At 39.0% G+C, this 20,479-nt stretch overlaps 1 protein-coding gene across 1 annotated transcript in view; it reads left to right on the plus strand.

The window, feature by feature from the left end:
- Positions 1-20,479, plus strand: part of MIPEP (mitochondrial intermediate peptidase) — a gene marked incomplete at both ends in the record, with an annotated part of 74,257 nt that overhangs the window by 20,881 nt on the left and 32,897 nt on the right. The window contains 4 exons of the mRNA XM_080614072.1: positions 10,118-10,271; positions 11,236-11,313; positions 12,289-12,493; positions 15,201-15,310. Of these exons, the coding sequence (XP_080470198.1) occupies positions 10,118-10,271; positions 11,236-11,313; positions 12,289-12,493; positions 15,201-15,310 (547 nt within the window). The remainder of the gene's footprint in view (positions 1-10,117; positions 10,272-11,235; positions 11,314-12,288; positions 12,494-15,200; positions 15,311-20,479) is intronic.

Here is a 20,479-nt window from a genome sequence, read left to right on the forward strand (position 1 = left end):
TATAAATACAGATGCTTTGGTGTTCGAAATCGGATGTTCAGTGTGAATTAAGATTGGAATACATTGTAGGCAAAGTGAAAGCAGAACAAACTTCTTTTGTTCTTGTGCTTCTCAGTCTTTCACAGTTTTGGACATTTAAGTGTAGGAGTTATGCAATCCTACAGGAACACAGTAATTTAAGGTTCATTATTACAATCAAAGGGACTTCTAGTATTTTTTGAAAGTTTAGCACAGAGAAAAATATTCTTTTCCACTGTAGATAGTTCGCGTATGTATTTCTTGCTGCTGTTTCTGATTTGTTCAGTGAGATTTATATACTGGTGTCCTTTATTTTTTTTTTCCTTTACATAAATGTAAAATGATATTTCCTACATCTAAACTAAAAGTTTGTTTTGTTTTTTAATATCTAGTAATGTAAAAATGCCTTCTTGACTTCAGGAAGTCATCTTTTCTATTAATAATTGTGTTTTTTGGTGTGCATGTCTGTAACGGATAGAAATTTCGATATTTCCTTTTCCTGCTTTTCCAGAAGTACATTCAGATCCTTTGAGTTTCATGTAATGGCTTAAGAAAATTTACGTGCTCAAGTTCAAGGGTAGTTTTGTAGCACTGCATGTATCAAAAATCAATTCATATCAGTTTTCTTGACCTCAGGTACCCTAAAAGAAAGGTTCTATGGTAAGAAATCTTTTTGATTGGAGTACACAGTGCTCTGCAAAGTTCTTGTGATTTATCAGACCACCATTCTTCCATCTCCTTTGCCTGCATTATCAAAGGCATCTTCCCATAGGAAAGGCTGTGCTGTTCGTCCTCTTGGGACTCAGATATAAAACATGCAGTCCAGTCAGGGAAGCCTAAGTTCCAGAGAGGAGACAGAGCTCATAGTTAAGTTTAAGACTTCTGCTACTTAGGTCTAGTTGGTAACTTACTAAACCTGAGAGTGGAATATATTTATGTCTGCCCTTTTCTGGTGACAGGCATCATAGATGAAGCTCTCCGAATCACCTTGCTGAGGCCTAGAACTCATATTTAAAGTGAAAGGGTACCCAGACAGGATGTTCTGATTCTTGCCCTGGCATGCTTAGCTGACCCGAATCCCTTTTTTTCCTTAGAAGTGCTGTAATTGTGTTGTCATGTATTTGCCAGCTTTGGAGACAGCAGTACTGTGTTCTGCTAGTCACATTAGTAATGCCATGTGCATTGAATTCTGCTTGTCTGCTCAGCTGGGGCAGCAAACAAACTGCAAATTACAGCACGCAAGAAAAGCTGTCTTCCGGCACCTCTCTGCAGTTGTTACCACCAAATGGAGCCTCAGTTGGTTTCCAACTCGGATTAGCTGTCTGTCTCCAGAACATTAACCTTTCTTGCCAGTAGCAGTAACCCTTAGCAGAAATTTTACTGGTAGCAGGATTCCTGTTAATGTAGTTCAGTATGGTTTGTAATAACTTCCTTTCTGATTTCTTTTCCCAAAAATACTTGAATGTGTTTCCTGTTGGAGATAAAAATTGTAACTTAGCTGAATAAATGTAGAGGCAGCTTGCCAAATAATGACCTGGAAGAGTGTGCTCATGCTAAAGCAGCTGCTTCTTGCAGTTTTATTTGAAATTTTTACTATTTGTTTTAAATAGAAGGAACAAAGCTAGAGAACTGTGCAAGCCAACAGTTGATAACGGCTTGAAAATCATGCATACAGTGAGTCTTAGAATGGCTGCTACCTTTGACATGTACTATAATAAAAATAATTACATGCACAGTAGACTCATCAACAGCTATTAACATGTAGACTGTGAAAATTGCTTTGCTCTGACCAGTGAGCACTTCAGGGGCAGGCTAAGCTGTAGTACTATGGAAACTCTGCTCCTTTGTTGTTTGTTTTTTGGTTTTTTTTTTTTATTTTTATAGAATCAGTCATTGTCTGTTAATCCATTAAATAAGTTTTTGCCTTTCATTCTATCGATAGAGAGATAATATGCAGTAGAATTGCATTGTTTTGTTAGGGTTTTGTTGGGAAGCTTTTGTGTGCATTTTCAAATACACTTGGTTTCACATTTGAAAAAAAAAAAAAAAGAGAGATCAAAGAAAAACCATACACGTGGATAGAAGATGGTGAACTTCGACTTTTCCCTTTAGCTTCAGGAGGAACTAATTTTGCACTCTTGGATCAGCCCTCAAAAAGGCTGGCTCTGCATCCTACACATGCATGTTCTATCTTTGTTACAGGGCAGTTTAAAGTGCTAAGGGAGTGTATTGGTAGAAGTTTTCAGCTTGGAGTTTTATGTGGTCTTTTAGATAATCTGGCCCAGGTCAAAGAGTGTTTTGAAGATACAACCAGAGACCCTTGAACAGCATTAGAAATTTCATTCAAAGGGCTGAGGGAAGAGAAGTTTGGCTTGCTGTCACAATTGCAGTCCCCATTGCTGCCAAGAAGTGCCATGGTGGTTTAGCTTAGCATGAATTTGAACACTGAAATACTGTGCCTGGGAAATGTGTTCTTGCAGTTTCAGTAAGGTGTTGAAGCTGTGAATAACTGAGTTTGGGTAATCATTTGCTAGCAAACAGATGCTTTTTTTTTCCTGCCATCTGGAAACAATGAAGTTGCTAATAGCTGCTACCAATAGCTGCTACCAATAGCTGCTACCAATAGCTGCTACCAATAGCTGCTACCAATAGCTGCTACCAATAGCTGCTACCAATAGCTGCTACCAATAGCTGCTACCAATAGCTGCTACCAATAGCTGCTACCAATAGCTGCTACCAATAGCTGCTACCAATAGCTGCTACCAATAGCTGCTACCAATAGCTGCTACCAATAGCTGCTACCAATAGCTGCTACCAATAGCTGCTACCGTGCCTGTAATCAAGCAAGAATCTTCAATAAGGGAGCATGTAGTTTGTGTGTAAACTCTTCCAAATACTTTCCACCCACACCCTCCAACCAGACTTCAGTTTTACAGATCTGGTAGAGCCTGTAGGATTTCCTGTTCTGCTCACTGAGGGTTGGTGGGGGTTTTTTTTTGGCTTTTTTTTTTTTTTTTTGGGGTAAGATTCAAGTCTTTTTAAATTAGTTTCTTCCCTTGTCCTCATTGTCCTCTAATATCATCTAGTGTTACACACCTTTCATTCTGCAGTGAGTAGCATTAATTTTTGAAGGTGGGGGTGCAGAAAAGGGTGAGTTGTATATGCTTTCTTTTGTCACTGAAAGGCAAGATCATCTATTAATAATAATTTCAGGGGTTGAGTTTTTTGTTAGAGGACATCAACTTCAGATAGCTGAGGGTTTGGCTAATTTCTGTTCCTAAATAAGCTCAAAGAAAGTTTTCCTGGAATCAGTGCAATTTTTAGGTTAGGTTTTCTTCGATGATTTTTGGTCTTACTTGGTTTGTGTAAAAACAGCTCATGTATGAGGTAGGACCAAATCCAAAACTTGTGAATTAAGTCTGTGGTTTGGTGCCTGGAATGATTACTGCTTAGTGGGCATAGACTGGTATTAGAGAAAGATTTTTGAAGATGTACTGTTCACTTCCTGGAGCAGTAGGGTTTTTTTCAGTATCTATTTCAGTACTCATTTTGAAGTGTGTTATTGGTTATCATAATTGATTTTGAAAACTGCTTTGTATTATGGTATTTTAACCACTTTTTCCATAGCTTACATGATATTGCAGTGGCTAGCAAACAAACAAACTGGATGCCATATAAGGTATAATAATCACCACTGATTGATGTCAGGTTAGTCAAAAAGTAATTTAAGTATCAGTCTTGTGTCATAAGACATGAGTGCTATTTAAGGATTTTTTCATTATCTTTGTCTTCAATCTTTGTACACTGGTGTAATAGGTAAGGCAAAAATAGAGAAATAAGTGAGGTGTGAACTAGAAACTTTTGTGTGTGTGTGTGTGTGTGTTCTGCGTAAAAAGTTTGGTTTCAAAACTTTTTTGTGATTTTTTTTTTTTTTTTTTTTCTGCTGGCGAGAGGAGTATTAACACGCATTGTTCATTAAATGTGGGAGAGGCTTGATCCTGACAGTATTCTACCAGAAGTGGCCAACATTAACTTTCTGTAGTTATTAAAATGGTTGTTTAATCAGGACCTCATTGTACTCAGAATGTCAAAGATTGTGACATCTTCAGCCAGGCTGGGGGACTAGTTCCCCTGGGGAGACTGTCATGAAGCCAGTATGGTCTGTTACTGCTATTTTCATGTGTGGGTGGATAAGTATCATGTTTTTCCAAAAGATAAAGCTATTACCGACTGTTTGGTTTTGGTTTTTTTTTTTTTCCCCTCTGACTTTGGACAGTGTGACAGTGTATTGCAAAATACCTATCAGAAATCCTTGTCCCCATCCTCTTCATCGTGGGGTAGGTTCATGGAGGCAATGCACATGTTCACAGAGTGCTGAGAATGAGGAAGAAATAGGTACTTATGTTCTCTCTGTAATACATAATGTCAGCTCTTCTACCCGTGAAGAAATATCACCACTTTCGCTTGCTTGTATGTATCTGTTTTTGACAGAAAGGAAATGAATCATGAAGTAGTTTCAGAGTTCTTCCCCTCCCCCCCCCCCCCCAGCAAACATGTTAATCCAGTATTTCAACTGAGTGTGGTAATCTTTTGCAGTTAGAATGAAATGTTGTCCTCTGATAAAACTGGAATATGTCTTAATGCAGCATCTGTGTGGTGTTAGTCCTTGGCTCTGTATGATATCCTCACAGGTCACAGGGTAGTTGAGCCTGGGAGGATCTCTTTAGATTGTCTAAGTCCAAGCCCTCTGCTCAAGCACAGCCACCTTGACCTGGGTGCCAGGACCATGTCCAGATGACTTTTGAGGATCTCCAGGGATGGAGACTCTACAACCTCTCTGGGCTGTCTCTGCCAGTACTCGATCACCATCACAGGGAAAAAGTGTTTCCTGATGTTCAGAGGGAGCTTCTTGTGTTTCAGTTTGTGCCCACTGCCTCTGATCCTGTCTCTGGGAACCACTAACAAGAGCCTGGTCCATGCTCTTTGCACTCAGGACTGGTCCCCTGGAGTACACTGCTAGTCACTGGCCTCCAAATATATTTTGTGGCACTGGTCACCTCTTTCCAGGCCTGGCCATTCAGGCAGACTTCAGTGCACCTCCCTGTCTGCTCATCCAGCCCATACATCAACAGCTTCTCTCTGAGTATCTTGCGAAAGACGGTGTTGAAGGCCTTACTGAAGTACAGGTAGATGATGTGCACTGCTTTGCCCTTATCTACCAGGCCATCATAGAGGTTTTATCAAGTTGGTTAAGCATGACTTGTTCTTTGTGAATCCATGCTGACTATTCCTGATGACTTTCTTGTCTTTCATGTGCCTGGAAAAGGTTTCCAGGAATATCTGAAAAAAGGTCTATCAGAAAAATATTCTGCTCTGCAGAAAATTTTGAGCTGTCTGATCTCTCTTGATACCACACTTCTTTTTAGTTTTCTTGCTTCCTGTGTAAGTGTGACTTAATTCCTTGAAGTGTTTTCAAGGGTGCTGTTTTTGACTTTCTTACAATTTTCATATTTTCCTCACTGTAGGAGTTGCATGTTTGCATCTGATGGGTTGCTGTGGTTGGTGGAGTTAAATTTTCATTTACTGAAGTGTGTGTTTATAGTATTGTATCATATAGATTCTTTCTCAAAATGTCTCATACAATCAGCTCTCTTCTCATAGTTGATAGGGAGCAAATAGCAAAGAAACTCTGGATGATATTGAATGTCTAGGGGGAGGAAGATGTGAAGGTACTAGATGAGCTTTGCACATGGTCAGCATAGCATTGGCAGGGCTAATTGAAATGAGGTTTCAAAAAATCCTGCAAAGAGCTCTGATGCAACTACCATATGAAACCACTTGAGCATGGCTGTATTACTCCACTTGTTCTGAGATAGTGTTGTAGGTGGGCTTCATGCTGCACCTGGATTAAGAAATCATTCACAGTATCACACAGTATCACAGTATGTTAGAGATTGGAAGTGATCTCAAAAGATCATCTAGTCCAATCCCCCTGCCGGAGCAGGAACACCTAGATGAGGTTACACAGGAATGTTTCCAGGCGGGTTTTGAATGTCTCCAGAGAAGGAGACTCCACAACCCCCCTGGGCAGCCTGTTCCAGCGTTCCGTCACCCTCACTGAGAAGAAGTTTCTTCTCAAGTTTAAGTGGAACCTCTTGTGTTCCAGTTTGTGCGCATTACCCCTTGTCCTATCATTGTTTGCCACTGAGAAGAGCCTGGCTCCATCCTCGTGACACTCCCCCTTTATATATTTATATACACTAATAAGGTCACCCCTCAGTCTCCTCTTCTCCAAACTATAGAGACCCAGCTCCCTCAGCCTTTCCTCATAAGGGAGATGCTCCACTCCCTTAATCATCTTAGTTGCCCTGCGCTGGACTCCCTCCAGCAGGTCCCTGTCCTTCTTGAACTGAGGGGCCCAGAACTGGACACAATATTCCAGATGCGGTCTCACCAGGGCAGAGTAGAGGGAAAGGAGGACCTCCCTCGACCTACTGACCACCCCGCTTCTAATACACCCCAGGATGCCATTGGCCTTCTTGGCCACAAGAGCACAGTGTTGGCTCATGGTCATCCTGCCGTCCACTAGGACCCCCCGGTCCCTCTCCCCTACACTACTCTCTAACAGGTCGTTCCCCAACCTATATTGGAACCTGGGGTTGTTCCTGCCCAGATGCAGGACTCTTCACTTTCCCTTGTTATATTTCATCAAGTTATTCCCTGCCCAACTCTCCAGCCAGTCCAGGTCTTGCTGGATGGCAGCACAGCCTTCTGGTGTGTCAGCCACTCCTCCCAGCTTAGTGTCATCAGCAAACTTGCTGACAGTACACTCAATTCCCTCATCTAAATCATTGATGAATATATTAAATAATACTGGTCCCAGTACTGACCCTTGAGGCACTCCACTAGATACAGGCCTCCAACTAGACTCTGCCCCATAGACTACAACTCTCTGGCTTCTCTCCTTCAGCCAGTTTGCAGTCCACCTCACTACCTGATCATCCAGACCACACTTCCTCAATTTAGCTATGAGGATGCTGTGGGAGACTGTGTCAAATGCTTTGCTGAAGTCAAGGTAGACCACATCTACCGCTCTGCCATCATCCATCCACAATGTTATTTCCTCATAAAAGGCTATGAGGTTGGTCAAGCATGACTTCCCCTTGGTAAAGCCATGTTGACTGCCCCTCATAACCCTCTTATCCTTGATATGCCTTAAGATGGCACCAAGGATAAGGTGCTCCATCACTTTCCCAGGGGTGGAGGTGAGGCTGACCGGTCTATAGTTACCCGAGTCCTCCTTCTTGCCCTTTTTGAAGACTGGAGTGACATTTGCTTTCCTTCAGTCCAAGGTATGGTAAATTTGAGTGGCTCTGCAAAGACCAGTGTGAGACAAGCAGGATTGGGGCAGAGCCAGAACTAATAAATGCTGCTCATCTGAACTGGCTCAGAGGAAACCTAGCTCTAGGTTACTACTCAGCTCAATGCTCAATTTAGACTAAAAGTGCTGTATAATTTTGGGGTTTTTTCCATGTGATTTTTTACTATTTCATCCTTAATGTGTTTTGAAATAAGTGTTGTAATTTTAAAAACAAAGAAAATTATGTCTTCCAGCTTGGAGGGGTGTATATAGAGAAATCTTGCTTTACATGGCCTTTTTAGTCATCAGTGCGCTCGTAGTAAGCATGGGTAAAGCCCTTCCCAAATCTTCGTTCGTGAGGTCAAGCCATCATCATCATTGGGACACTACTTTTATAGTGGGCATTTACAGTCAGGCCTTAGTTAAAGAAACGATTGTTTGAATTAGAAATGAGAAACTCAGCCTAGTGTTTATGGTAGTATGTAGGATAATGGTGTAAAATTTTAGTGATGTGTCAAAAAACAGTCCTAAACTATTACAGAGGTCGCTATGACTAAAAGGTGTTATTTTTCCTTTTAATAAAAAGGTCATTTTAGCAGGTCTTGTAGTCTGCATGCGGGGAAAGCTTCAGAGCAGAATCAGGGCTGAAGCACTTAGTGGTGGGTTTAAGTTTTTATGGTAACAATTCCAGCAGAAGGTGATCACCGGTTGGTACTGGAAAAGTCTGGAGACATCTGAGATTCACCTGCTATAGCTTTTCAAAAAGTGCCACTTTTTGAAGGAGTTGCAGTTCCTGGGAGTTACTCGCTTAAAACTCTCAGGATATTCAACACATATGCTGTAATTCTGTATTTCTGGGAGGGTTCTAGGGGTAAAGCAGTGTCTATCATACTCCAAATTTCTGTAACTGATTATATGAAAACTAACTCATCTCTTCTTCCTTTCTTCTTCCTTCCATCTCTTCTCTTCTCTTGCCTCCAGTCTTTTTATCTAACTCGACCTGAAGTGATTTGTATCATGCCTATTTTTGTTCTTTTGGTGCGAAGACTCTTTTTGAGTGAGAAGGAAAATGCGTGTATTGCAGACTACAGTGAATTTAAGTGTTGCTACACATCTTGAAGCAATTGTGTCAGTATGGTAGAGGCAGTATCTGCTTTATTGCTGTGTTCTAGTAGAATTAAAAATGGAATACATTGTCTAGCGTCTTGCGTTTGTAGTGTGAAAATAAGCAAATTCTTATAACTTAGCATACCTCTATTTTTCACAGATGTTGCTGTGGTAGTTGCAAAATGTTGCTAGAATATGTGATAAAGGTAATATAAAATATACTAGAAAAATAGAACAAAATACAGTAGCATACTCAAGAACAGGTAACACCATCCTGCTGTGCATCGCAGTGCAGCAGAGCTGGATAGTGAATTGTAGCTGCAGTTGTAAACAGCATATTGGTAAATGCAGTATACCCAGTGGACTTTGGTTTTAGGAAGAGTAGGTAAGTGGATAGGAACTAGCTTGCTCTTTCACAGTTGGTCCCTCTGAGCCTTTTGATCATAGGCTTAAAAATAGCATAGTTCTCATCCTTGCTGTTCAGGTATTGTAGTGTAACTGATGAGTATTTAAATTTCAGTGACTAGTTTCTGTTTCATAAAGGAGCAAAAGCACAAGAGCATGAAAGAAGATAGAAGGCAGGGACTGTGATTCTTTAGAGTTGGACAGTCTTTACTCGGAGACCTGAGAAAATGGTATAAAGAACACTTGGACTTTGTATGTGAAATGAAGGGGGCAAGAACATTTTTGTCATTTGGGGTGCATGCACAACTACAAGCACATTCCAGTTCTGATTTTGCTGTTGTCTCCAAGGAGTTGTGTGGTCCTAAGGAGCTTGTTGAAGGTGTAAGTTTGCTTGATGCCTTTTTAGGGTTGGATTCTCAGGAAGTTTGAGCCCAAGTATAGGCTGCATAAATCACTAAACTACTTTTATAATTGCTTTTTGTTCATTCTCAGTTTATGTGTGTGCATGCAGATGCATGATGTCTTCCTCACCATGTATCTCTTCTGTGCTGCAGTGTCTTGAACATACTTAGCTGTTTGGTGTCAGGCTCAGGAAATCATGTTTGAAATCCACACTGCATACTAAAATCTTCACATGGCTCAAAGCTTTAAGGTACTTTCTACACGTTTCAGAGAGTCCCCAGAGCTTGAGGTGTAATTCACGTGTGGGATGTGATTGTGTCTCCTTGATGTTTCTGTTGCTCCAGTGACAGACAAGACTACAGCGTCAGCAGTGATTACTGATTGGCTTCCTGCCCTAGCTGAGGATTTGGCTTACACCACAGCCAAAGGCAGCTCCATTTCCTCATTAGTCATGCGGCACAACCTTGGCATGGGAATGGCACTTGAGTGCCAGTGGCTTCTTGTGGATCAAAAGCCGCAATATGGCCACCCATGGTGTCGTCATGTTCTGTTTCAGCTATGTGTTCACCACATCTCTGAAAATCATAGTCAACATCTGATGAATTTGGTATCCAAATTTGAATGTGAGAAAAAATGAGTTACTGTGAAGCACTCCACCATAACTAGTCTTTGACTTAGTTTCATAATTTGAAAAACAAAGCCAAACATGCTCAATAAGGGTCTTAAGGCTTACGTGGCGTATTTTGTCACATCCTGTAACTTGGAGGTGAAGGCTGTAGTTTATGTAGCTCGACTGATTCATTTGGAATTTTTGTATTTCCTTAGGTACAATATTGATCCTGGCTTGTACTGTCCATTTTTCTCACTTGGGGCATGCATGGAAGGTTTGAACTCTTTGTTCAGTCAGCTCCTAGGAATTTCCCTTTACGCTGAACAAACACAGAGAGGAGAGGTTTGGTTTGAAGATGTTCGAAAGTTGGTAAGTATTCTTGTTCCCAGCATCTGAACCAACAAAGGAAGTTTGGGCAAGATGGTGTGTTCCTCTAAGCTTTGAATCAGGTTTTGGTTTTAAATTACTTGAGTACCTACCAAAAGCACAGACTACTTATCTAATTTCAGATGAAGTTAGACTGCAAGGGCTTTATACTCTCTTAAGTGCCGTTTGTATGCTGCTACTTTATGGCCTTTATAATGTGTGTTTGTGTGAAGAGTTACTGAATCAGAAGCAGTTTCTCTATTTGGAGATGATTGCTTAGCATTCAAGCTGTCATGAATCAGCTTTGCTAGTTTTTTTAGTTTTAATTTGTAGATGACTGTAGACAACCAAAATGCTCTAGGTACCTATTCTAGCAGTCATATCTGCCTTATTTCTTTTTTTCTTCTGTATGTCATTTTCACTTTGAGAACTGTTTTTATGTCTTTATTTTTTTTGCCCTCTTCTTAAAGGAGGGGGGGAAGTGAAAACTTGAGCAATAATTTACTCATCATGTTCCCAGGTTCCTCAGTTGTCTTTCTTCTATGTATTCATTTCCAGATCTTCTTCACTGCTCTTCCACCTCCAGCAAGAACTGCTGTTCTTTATATCCTGTCAGTCAATTTATAAACATTCCTTACTCTATTTTATTTCTATGGTAAATCAGCTTCTGATGATGTTAGCTTCTCTAAAGTCATTTAGGAGCTACAGATAGTGTTACTTTTAAGACTAATCTGTGACTAATTAGTTCTGAATGAAATGCAGAGATGGCTGTAGTTTGAGGGACAAGTTGTGGATCTTGTATATAATTTTTTTCTTCCCAACTATAATTACCAACAGATTTCACATTAATTATTCTTAGTTTTATTTGTCATTTATGTATTATATAGATTTGGATTAGAATACTGTGTTTTCAATTTACACATCGTATACGTGTGTTCACTGTGGAAATAATGCTTTATTTCTTCAGGCTGTTGTTCATGAAACGGAAGGTTTGCTAGGATACATCTATTGTGACTTCTTTCAGCGACCTGATAAACCACATCAGGTAACATTTATGATCTGAGTCCAGAGTGGGTGTTATTTGAGTAATGACTGTAGTATTAGGGCCATTTGTAATCTAAGCTTAGTAGAAGGTACCTTGATTTAAAAGCAATCAAATTTAAACAATGAAAGCCTGTAACTTCAAATGTAGTTTTAGGTAACTTTTTTTGTGAGTAACCTTCCATTTTAGAGAAACCTCACCTGATAGACTGAACTCAGAGTCTTTGTTCTACAGAACACTGTGAAATGTCATAGAAATCTGTTTAGAGAAATTGTAGATTCTAAACTTGTCTTTTCTGGCCAACTACTTGCAAGTAAAAACAGTCTGAAATTTTAATACTGTCTAAAGGTGAAAGCTGATAACGACAACTAATTTTTTTATTCAAAACTTAACATAAAACTGTAGATGGCTCCAACTCTTGTGGCTCACTGACTCATGCTGTCTAGTGCTGGTATACAGACATTTCACTCTGTATAAAACATTTGCAAATTAACACCTTTACTGAGGTGATAAGTAGACAAACCTTAAATTTTTATTAGTTTAACATGTAACTCTGTTTAACTAATATTTCACAATATACTAGGAGTGCTGTGCAGTATATTTTTGTAAAGAAGTTACTGCTGAAAAATGAGAGAACAATCTAAAAATTATGGTTTTTATACATCAGTAAATTTTTTTTAGCGAGTCATATTTTTTAGGAAAAAAAAGAGGTTTTGGTAATTCTAAACCAAAATATGTTTTATTTTCTAAAAGCAATACAACACAGTCCTTTATGGAATAAGGTATTTTTCAACGGAATATGAAGCACATAATAAAGATGGAGAAACAGCATACTGCTATTGAACAACACTGTTAATGATCATTGAATTTTGCTTGTGTAACTCAATGTGTTTAGGTTTAATAGTTTAATAATTTCATTACTGCTTTAATATCATTGATGTAATGACATTGGCTGCTGTTTGCTTTCATCTTGAAAAGGATTGTCACTTTACAGTCCGTGGAGGCAGGTTAAAGGAAAATGGGGAGTACCAGTTGCCTGTAGTTGTTCTTATGCTTAGCCTGCCCCATTCAGCAAGGGGTGCACCAACGCTACTAAGTCCTGGCATGATGGAGAATCTCTTCCATGAAATGGGACATGCTATGCATTCTATGCTGGGAAGAACTCGGTACCAACATGTTACTGGTAAGAGTTAGAATAGTGGTTTTTTGTTTGTCTTTTGTTTCAGTTAAATGTATAATTTCTAGAAGAAAGGAGTAAACTAAAAAAAAAAGGGGGGGGTGAAAAACAAAACAAGAAAAAACAGTGTGAATGAAAAATGATTGAGTCATGTTGATACTTATACATCTTTGATGACTTGAAAGTACAGTATCAGATCCCCAGATTTTATCTAAACCCCAAGTAGATAACACTTGAATATTCTTCATCTTCTAATATGAATTAGACATTTGTATCTCTCCTTTCTATACTGCTGATCTTTGTTCTAGTGGTGGTATCCACTCTTGCAAGCTTGCTTTATGTGGAGTTATAATAATGGAATAATTGAAGTATTTAAAATAAATTCAGCTAAACTTTTACCTATTGTAAAAGCACAATGAATCATGGGTTGGAAATTACTTAGGAAATTGAATTAAGAAGATCAGCAAATAATTTCTTGCAAAGAGCATATACTGACAGTATGGAAAATCTGTAAAGCCAGGGTTTTTCTAGCTAATTCTGATTAAAGCAAAGTTGATAAAATCATGTTGTAATTGCAAGCATGATTAACTGGAGACCTTTTTATATTACGTAAATGAACTGGAATGAATCTGCAATCACAGCTTAGTGGGTGCACAGGAAAGGAATATTGTCTTTTTTCGTTTGGTTTCTGTTCTCAAGCAGTGGCAGCGAGTGTATTGGCTGACAGCTTGCATACTGCTGTGGCAAATGGGTCAAAGATGTGTTCAGCTAAAGCTGCTTGGCATGCTACTTTTCTTACCTGCAGACAGCTTGCTATATCATCATCTGTAATAGTGTGCTGGAAATCATAGAATCATAGACTGCTTTGGGTTAGGAGGGACCTTAAAGAGCATCAAGTTCCAACCCCCCTGCCATGGGCAGGGACACCTTTCACTAAACCAGGATGCTCAAAGCCCCATCCAGCCTGGCCTTGAATGCTTCCAGGTAGGGGGCATCCACATATCCACAAATCCCATTTGCAGTAGATACTTATTAAAAAAAAAAAACACAACCAAATAGATGAAATTGTAGCTTCTTTCTCTGAAGGTTTATTTTTTTTTTTAACATTTTACCATTTTTATATTATGCTTTTGATAGAAAGGGTAAAATGAAAATGGTAGAGTTATGTGTTATCAACAGATACTTCTCACCCAGTGTTAAGATATTCTTTCTCAAGGCTTCCCCTTAAAATTAAAATAGACTGAGCTGATTTTAAGTGTGTCACTACTGGACATTGTTAAAACAAATTAACACTGTATATACTTTTTCAGTATAAGCTCTGTATATTCCTTGAGACTGTTAAGTGCTCTCTTCCACCCCTTTCACTGGTATGGCTTTGCTCATATTGACCGCCAGACGTACTTATATGTTTGGTAGAGTTCTCTTGCGATGAATCTTATAGGTCTGCATGTCAAAGTCTTGAAGGGGCAGGAAATGGCTAATTTTGAGGCTCAGACTTTCCATGAGTCCCTGGGTATGCTTTCAGTGTTGCCTTAGCTCCAGGCAGTCCTGAGTCCCAGGGGATTTCACTCCAGATCTAGCATTGCAAAAGCAGCATTGGAGGTCGTTGGATTGTTTCTGCAGAAAACCTTTTTTGTTTTCAGGATTTGGAATGTGTGACAGTCAGATGGCTTGCCCCAGGGACGTCTGTTAGGGACCATCTGTTCTCATAAGAACAAAAAATTTGATCTTCTAGTTGAGGTGCACTGAGTGTTTCAAGTCTCTTCTACTCTTCACTGCCTCTCTTCTCTGATTAACATTCCCGAATATTCAAGTACCCATTCTGCTGCTAGTGGGGCCTGAAGAACGGTGTTGGTCTGAAAACAGAGTGTAAACAGGTTATGAATTCAGGTTAGAAATAAGAGAAAGATTTGTAAAGCTCAAAAGAGGGATTAAAAAAGTAGTCTTAAAGAAAGAATAGTAGGAACAAAAACCATACTTACATTTAAGACTAGTTTTGAATGTTGACGTTGTCTCTAGCAGACAATGGTGATCAGAGGTGATCCATGGTCAGTGTTATTAAAGCAACAGCTTTATACCTTCCTAACTTTAATATAGAAATTGAAATGCAGCTTTGATTTGGTGATGTTCTACTTCTTAATAACTTCCAGGGGTTTTGGGAAAGTCCTTTCTGAAACTACTGTTAAGATACTATTATTGCACTTAGAACATCTTCAATCTGCAAGAGTGTTCCTTGGATGAATGACTTGGTATTATATAGTGAGGTTAATATAAAGCAAAAGTAAGCTCAGCAAACAGATGGAAGCTGAAAATTGTAACTGTGAATGGGATTAAGGCAGAGTTTTATTTACACTGTAGTTTGATTTAGGTTTAAGACACTTAAATATATTTGGCGTTTCACGTAGGGCCAGTTTGGCTACAGTCTGGTTTAGTTTAAAAAGGGTGTGATCCAGAGCTTTATAAGGTGCCTCACCCAGCTGTTCAAATATTTTGTTTTACTTTGTGATTTATAGTAAAATGTGTAGGATTATAATGAAGCTTTTCTGGCAATATGTACAATTGCTATAGAAATAAAATATTGACTTAATAAACAAAAGAACATTAAAGTTCACCAAAAGTCCAAACTGAAAGTTGGAAAATCTTTCAGAAAGAGTTAACTATTTGTGCTAATGAAAATGGCAAATGCTAATGTGTACAATTATTCTACCTCTAGGAACCAGATGTGCTACTGATTTTGCCGAAGTTCCCTCAATTCTAATGGAGTACTTTGCGAATGACTGTCGAGTGGTTAACCAATTTGCAAGGCATTATAAAACGGGACAGGTAAGGAAAGTTAATATGTAAAATATTGAAAATAGGAATTAATGTATTCAGGGAAAGAATCATATTTTCGTGTGTTATTTGTTAATAATGTTTAAAGGAGAAATAAACAATGAATCTTAATACTATAACTTCAGTTATTCAGAAAAAAAGTTGATATTCTTACTGCAGAAGAGATAAACCTAATCTGTAAAAGAATAGAAGATCCTTATATCCAAGGTTCCAATTACATATTTAAAATTTTCAACCTTTTTTTCCTACAAAGGTTGTTGTGTAGTTTCTATACTACACAAACTTAGTGTAGCAGGTGAACAGCTTCTGTGTGAATCAAGTTATGCAGAGTGGTTTAATTACAGGTAAGTTTTGACAAAAACAGTGATTCATCATTGAACTGTATAAAGGTCTGTCTTTAAATAAAGCTTGGGTACAAAATCACGGAAATAAATTAAAATCCTCTGCAGTGTTTAAAACCTCCCATTTTTAGCACAGTGTAGGGTAGTGATTGAAGTATTTTCTGATGAAAAGTGTACTGCTTTATTTAGAATGAGATTAAGATTAGTTAGATTCTGGCAGTCGTGAATCTCTGTGTTAAAATTCTGATCCCTTTTTTACATAAAGCTATTCTATGCCATTCTAGTGCAAGGATCTACTTTCTGTGGGAAAACCAGTGCTCTTTGGAACAAGGTGACTTTCAGTGGTCGCTTTAACACATGTCAGCAATACATGATTCATATTTGTACAGCCATTTAAAAAATACAAACCAGTAAATAATAACCAAAGATTTTTTTTCCAAGTGCTTTTGACTGAGGCAGGTTTCAGCGTACTTAAATGTAATGACTGAAGAGTAGACTACCTATCAATGTAAAATCAAGAAAACCTGTTAAGTTGTGTAGTATTATACTTCGTTGAAGCATTTTATCCAATACTAAGCACTCAGTATATTTAAGTATTATAGAAGTGGAATTAAGTTTGCTTCCATTGAACAATTAAAAAAATACCTTGCTCAACTTTTATTTTAATAGATATTGTCTGAGAAATTTACTCTGTAAGTCAGCTTTGTTGTTTTTTTGTTGGTTTGGTTTTTGTTTTTTTACATGACAATAATTTCTGCAGAGCTGGTTGCACACAGAAAGTCTCCTCCAAACCTATGAGTTGAAAGTACTGGGTTTAGGAGTGTTCCTCATTTATGTTTGAGTCCACATACCGAAATACTGCTTTCTAGTGTTCCCTGTAAAGTTTATGTTAGTGTTTAAACATTGTGGAGTTAATCTGATTGCACAGGAGTTCAGAGAATGGGCTTGACTAAAACATTTGAAAGAACATATTTATGGCACTGTATTTTCAAAATGACTTAACCATGTTTAGTTGGAAAAGCTGAGAAGCAGACTCTTGTGTTCCATTTGGCATTTCCATAAACTTCTTCTGTTTATTGGTGGTAAAATTTGCCCTTTCAGAGAGTAATTGAGATAGGTTTAATGTAGAAATTCAGTCTTGAAGGGTTCTTTTAGAGTGGATTATGTGGAAGATGAGAAGAAGAGCCTGAAAAGGCTCTGTGGCTTTTGAGGGCTTTAGATGGCTTCATTTTAATTGCTTTTAAAAAAAATTTAGAATGTATTTTAAAGCCATTATCCAACGTGTATAAATCTGCTTTTGCTTATATTGGTTTGTTTAAGCTAGTTGTAAGTATCTGATATCAGATTTCTGTGTCTGTCATTTAAATACAAATAGATTGAAGTAATCTTTTTTGTTCTTGAAATTTAGTGATTGTTAGAGCAATTACTTTTATCTGTTGTATATATGTTACAAAGTACTTTGAATAGAAAATCCCCAATCTCTTACAACTTCACAAAAATCCTTTTGGGGCTTATCTTTTCTGTGCTTGTTCCCTGGCTAATTTTTTTGGTGTGCAAATAGAAATTTGAATCAACATTATCTTCTCTATTTTTTTAGTTATTTGAAAGAAAAGTGAGTCCACTTCACTCTCTTTTCAAGGGGAAGCAAGGAGGGTGGGTAAAATGGTTAAAATGTGAAATTTGTAAAACCATTTCATCCAAATATTTTTCTATATGAGAACTTCCATAAAGTTTCTTCTTATGAGTAAAGAGACTGAGCTCTTCTGTGTGAGAAGGATCTTTCCTGCAACAGCTACACAGTCATAGCTCTGCTGGATGTTGACAAAAGGGGGTTTTTTTACTGATACAGCTTGGTAAGAAGGCAGTGCAGATAATTTGAAGCAGCATCCTTCTTTTGGCATTGCTGCATTTATGCGGCACTTTTTGCAAGTAAATTTTAGATGGTGTCATTTTTTAACACTCTCACTGAGCATAATTACATCAGGAAAAACTGGGTAGCATAGTCTCAGTTTATGGTTGCTCTTGCTATAAAATCCAATTATAGAAGGACCCTCAGGATCCTCGCTTAGGATCAGTGCTTATGGTTATGGGAAGAGGAGAGGAAAGAGGTATTGTTTTCATTATTAAAAACATAAGAACTGTTGCAAACGGTTTTAGTAGCATTGCAAACAAAAGATTTGGTGGGCAAGGCTTCAAAGCTGAAAATGCAATATGCATATAGACATGGATCATGAGGATCTGGTGCAAAATACCTTGAAGTTTATAGAAAGCTTGTTCCTGCTTTCTGTGCATTTTGGATGGTTGTGCTGTGAGTACTGAGCAGTGAAAAAGCTTGCAAGCTTTTCTGGCAAAAGGGCCAACTCTTGTGAATTTAGTTCAAAAAGCTGGCCAGCACAAAAATAGTTGTTCCAAGAAAGTAGCAAGCCTAGTTTTTCTTTCGTCTTAAAGATAACTCAAACCAGAAAATCCTTTTGGGGAGGAGGGGGGAGGGGAAGGAATAGAGAGGACTGTGTTAATTAGGAAGTTGAATCACTTGGGTAAGCTCATGAAGATGACCCATACCAAAATGAGGTTGTAGCAGTGCTTAAGCAGACAATCTGGTGCATGTGTACCATTCTGCATCACTGTGTTTGTTTGATTTTGTTAAGTGCCCAGATATGTGGTAGATCTGTTGAGCTAAATTATTTTAAGTTTGTGTGTCTTTGGAGGCTCTCTTTGACAAAGGCCAGTATTTCAGCTGTTCAAATTTGAACTGACTTCATTTTTCACAGAGATGGAATTACAAAGGCAGTATTGTATTAGCATGATTGTAAGAATAAGCCCTCAGATAGTAAACAGTTGTAATGTCGTGGTTACTACACAGCAATAAGGAGTTAAGTGTGCTTTGGGACACAGGGAATTCTGTTCTTTTAGTCACCATGGCAAACATGCTGAAAAATTTATGCCAAGATCTTAAAGTTAATATAAAAGGATGGAAAAGTGGAACCCAAAGTGTAGCATGTAGGGTTTAAATTTTTAAAATGGTATGATTATTCAATTAACATAGTTTTAGCCAAAGCTCTGCAAAATCTTTCTTGGAGGAGGATGACAGTTTGATTCTGGTTTTATCAGAGAGCTCATCTTTCAGGATGAGTAAAATTGCCATGCTGATGCGTTTTTTTTTTTCCTTTACTTGGCTGCTTATTAAGGGGCTGTATGAGATTCTAATGGAGCAAGGAGAAATAGTTTCTATTTCCTGAAACAGTACATCTTCCTCAGTACATGCAAGACCTCAGTGCATATCTGTATGGCTGATACTCACAGAAACAAACTTTGGGGAGGAGTGGTGATCTTTGAAAAATGCTCTGGAATCCAATTTTAGTTCCGTGAAATCTTAAGTTTTACAATCCCAGAGGTGCTTTCGGAAAAATAAGTGATGTCTTTTTTTATCATTCTTTCAACTTAATCTAATTTTGTCAATGTTTTTTCCTGGTGACAAATTCTGCTTGGCTTGTGAATGATAACAACACAGTGTTTGAGGCAGATCATTAGCACTGATAGATTTAAACAAAGGCACATTTATGTCTCTCCTGTCAATAGGGTTTGTCATAAGAATTATTTGTAATTTCCTGTTGACCTTAGTCTGCTGAAAGAGTACAGCTTGCTCTTTAAAGCAGAGTAAATCTATATTGTTTGATATTTATATGGCTGCAAAAAAGCTAAAAGTATTTTCTTGGAGGCTGTTGGTATTAAAAAAATCATGGCAGTCAGGTGAAGTTCCTGACAACTGGAAAAAGGGAAATATAACCCCCATTTTCAAGAAGGGGAAAATGGATGACCCGGGGCATTACAGACCAGTCAGTCGCACCTCTGTGCCTGGCAAACTCTTGGAGCAGATTCTCCTGGAAGGCATGCTAAGGCACATGAAAAACAACAAGGGGCTTGGTGACAGCCAGCATGGCTTCACTAAGGGGAAATCCTGGCTGACCAATTTAGTGGCCTTCTATGATGGGACCATGGAACTGATGGACAGGGACAGAGCAGCTGACATCATCTACCTGGACTTGTGCAAAGCATTCGACACTGTCCCACATGACATCCTTGTCTCTAAATTGGAGAGACATCAATTTGATGGGTGGACCACTCGGTGGATAAAGAACTGGCTGGATGGCCCACGCAAAGAGTTGTGGTCAATGGCTTGATGTCCGGCTGGAGACCAGTAACGAGTGGTGTCCCTCAGGGATCGGTGTTGGGACCGGTCTTGTTCAACATCTTTGGTGACATGGACAGTGGGATTGAGTGCGCCCTCAGCAAGTTTGCCGATGACACCAAGCTGTGTGGTTCGGTTGATACGCTGGAGGGAAGGGATGCCATCCAGAGGGACCTCGACACACTTGTGAGGTGGGCTGATGCCAACCTTATGAAGTTTAACCATGCCAAGTGCAAGGTCCTGCACCTTGGTCAGGGCAATCCCAGGCACAGCTACAGACTGGGCAGAGAAGAGATTCAGAGCAGCCCTGTGAAGAAGGACTTGGGGGTATTGGTTGATGAGAAGCTTAACATGGGCCGGCAGTGTGTACTTGCAGCCCAGAAAGCCAACCATATTCTGGTCTGCATCAAGAGGAGCGTGACCAGCAGGTTGAAGGAGGTGATCCTGCCCCTCTACTCTGCTGTCATGAGACCTCACTTGGAGTATTGTGTGCAGTTCTGGTGTCCTCAACATGAAAAGGGCATGGAACAGCCTGGAGAAGAGAAGGCTGTGTAGAGACCTCATAGCAGCCTTCCAGTATCTGAAGGGGGCCTATAAGGATGCTGGGGATGGACTCTTCATCAGGGACTG

Source organism: Psittacula echo, assembly GCF_963264785.1.
Source record: "Psittacula echo genome assembly, chromosome: 3".
In the NCBI taxonomy this organism is placed as follows: domain Eukaryota; kingdom Metazoa; phylum Chordata; class Aves; order Psittaciformes; family Psittacidae; genus Psittacula; species Psittacula echo.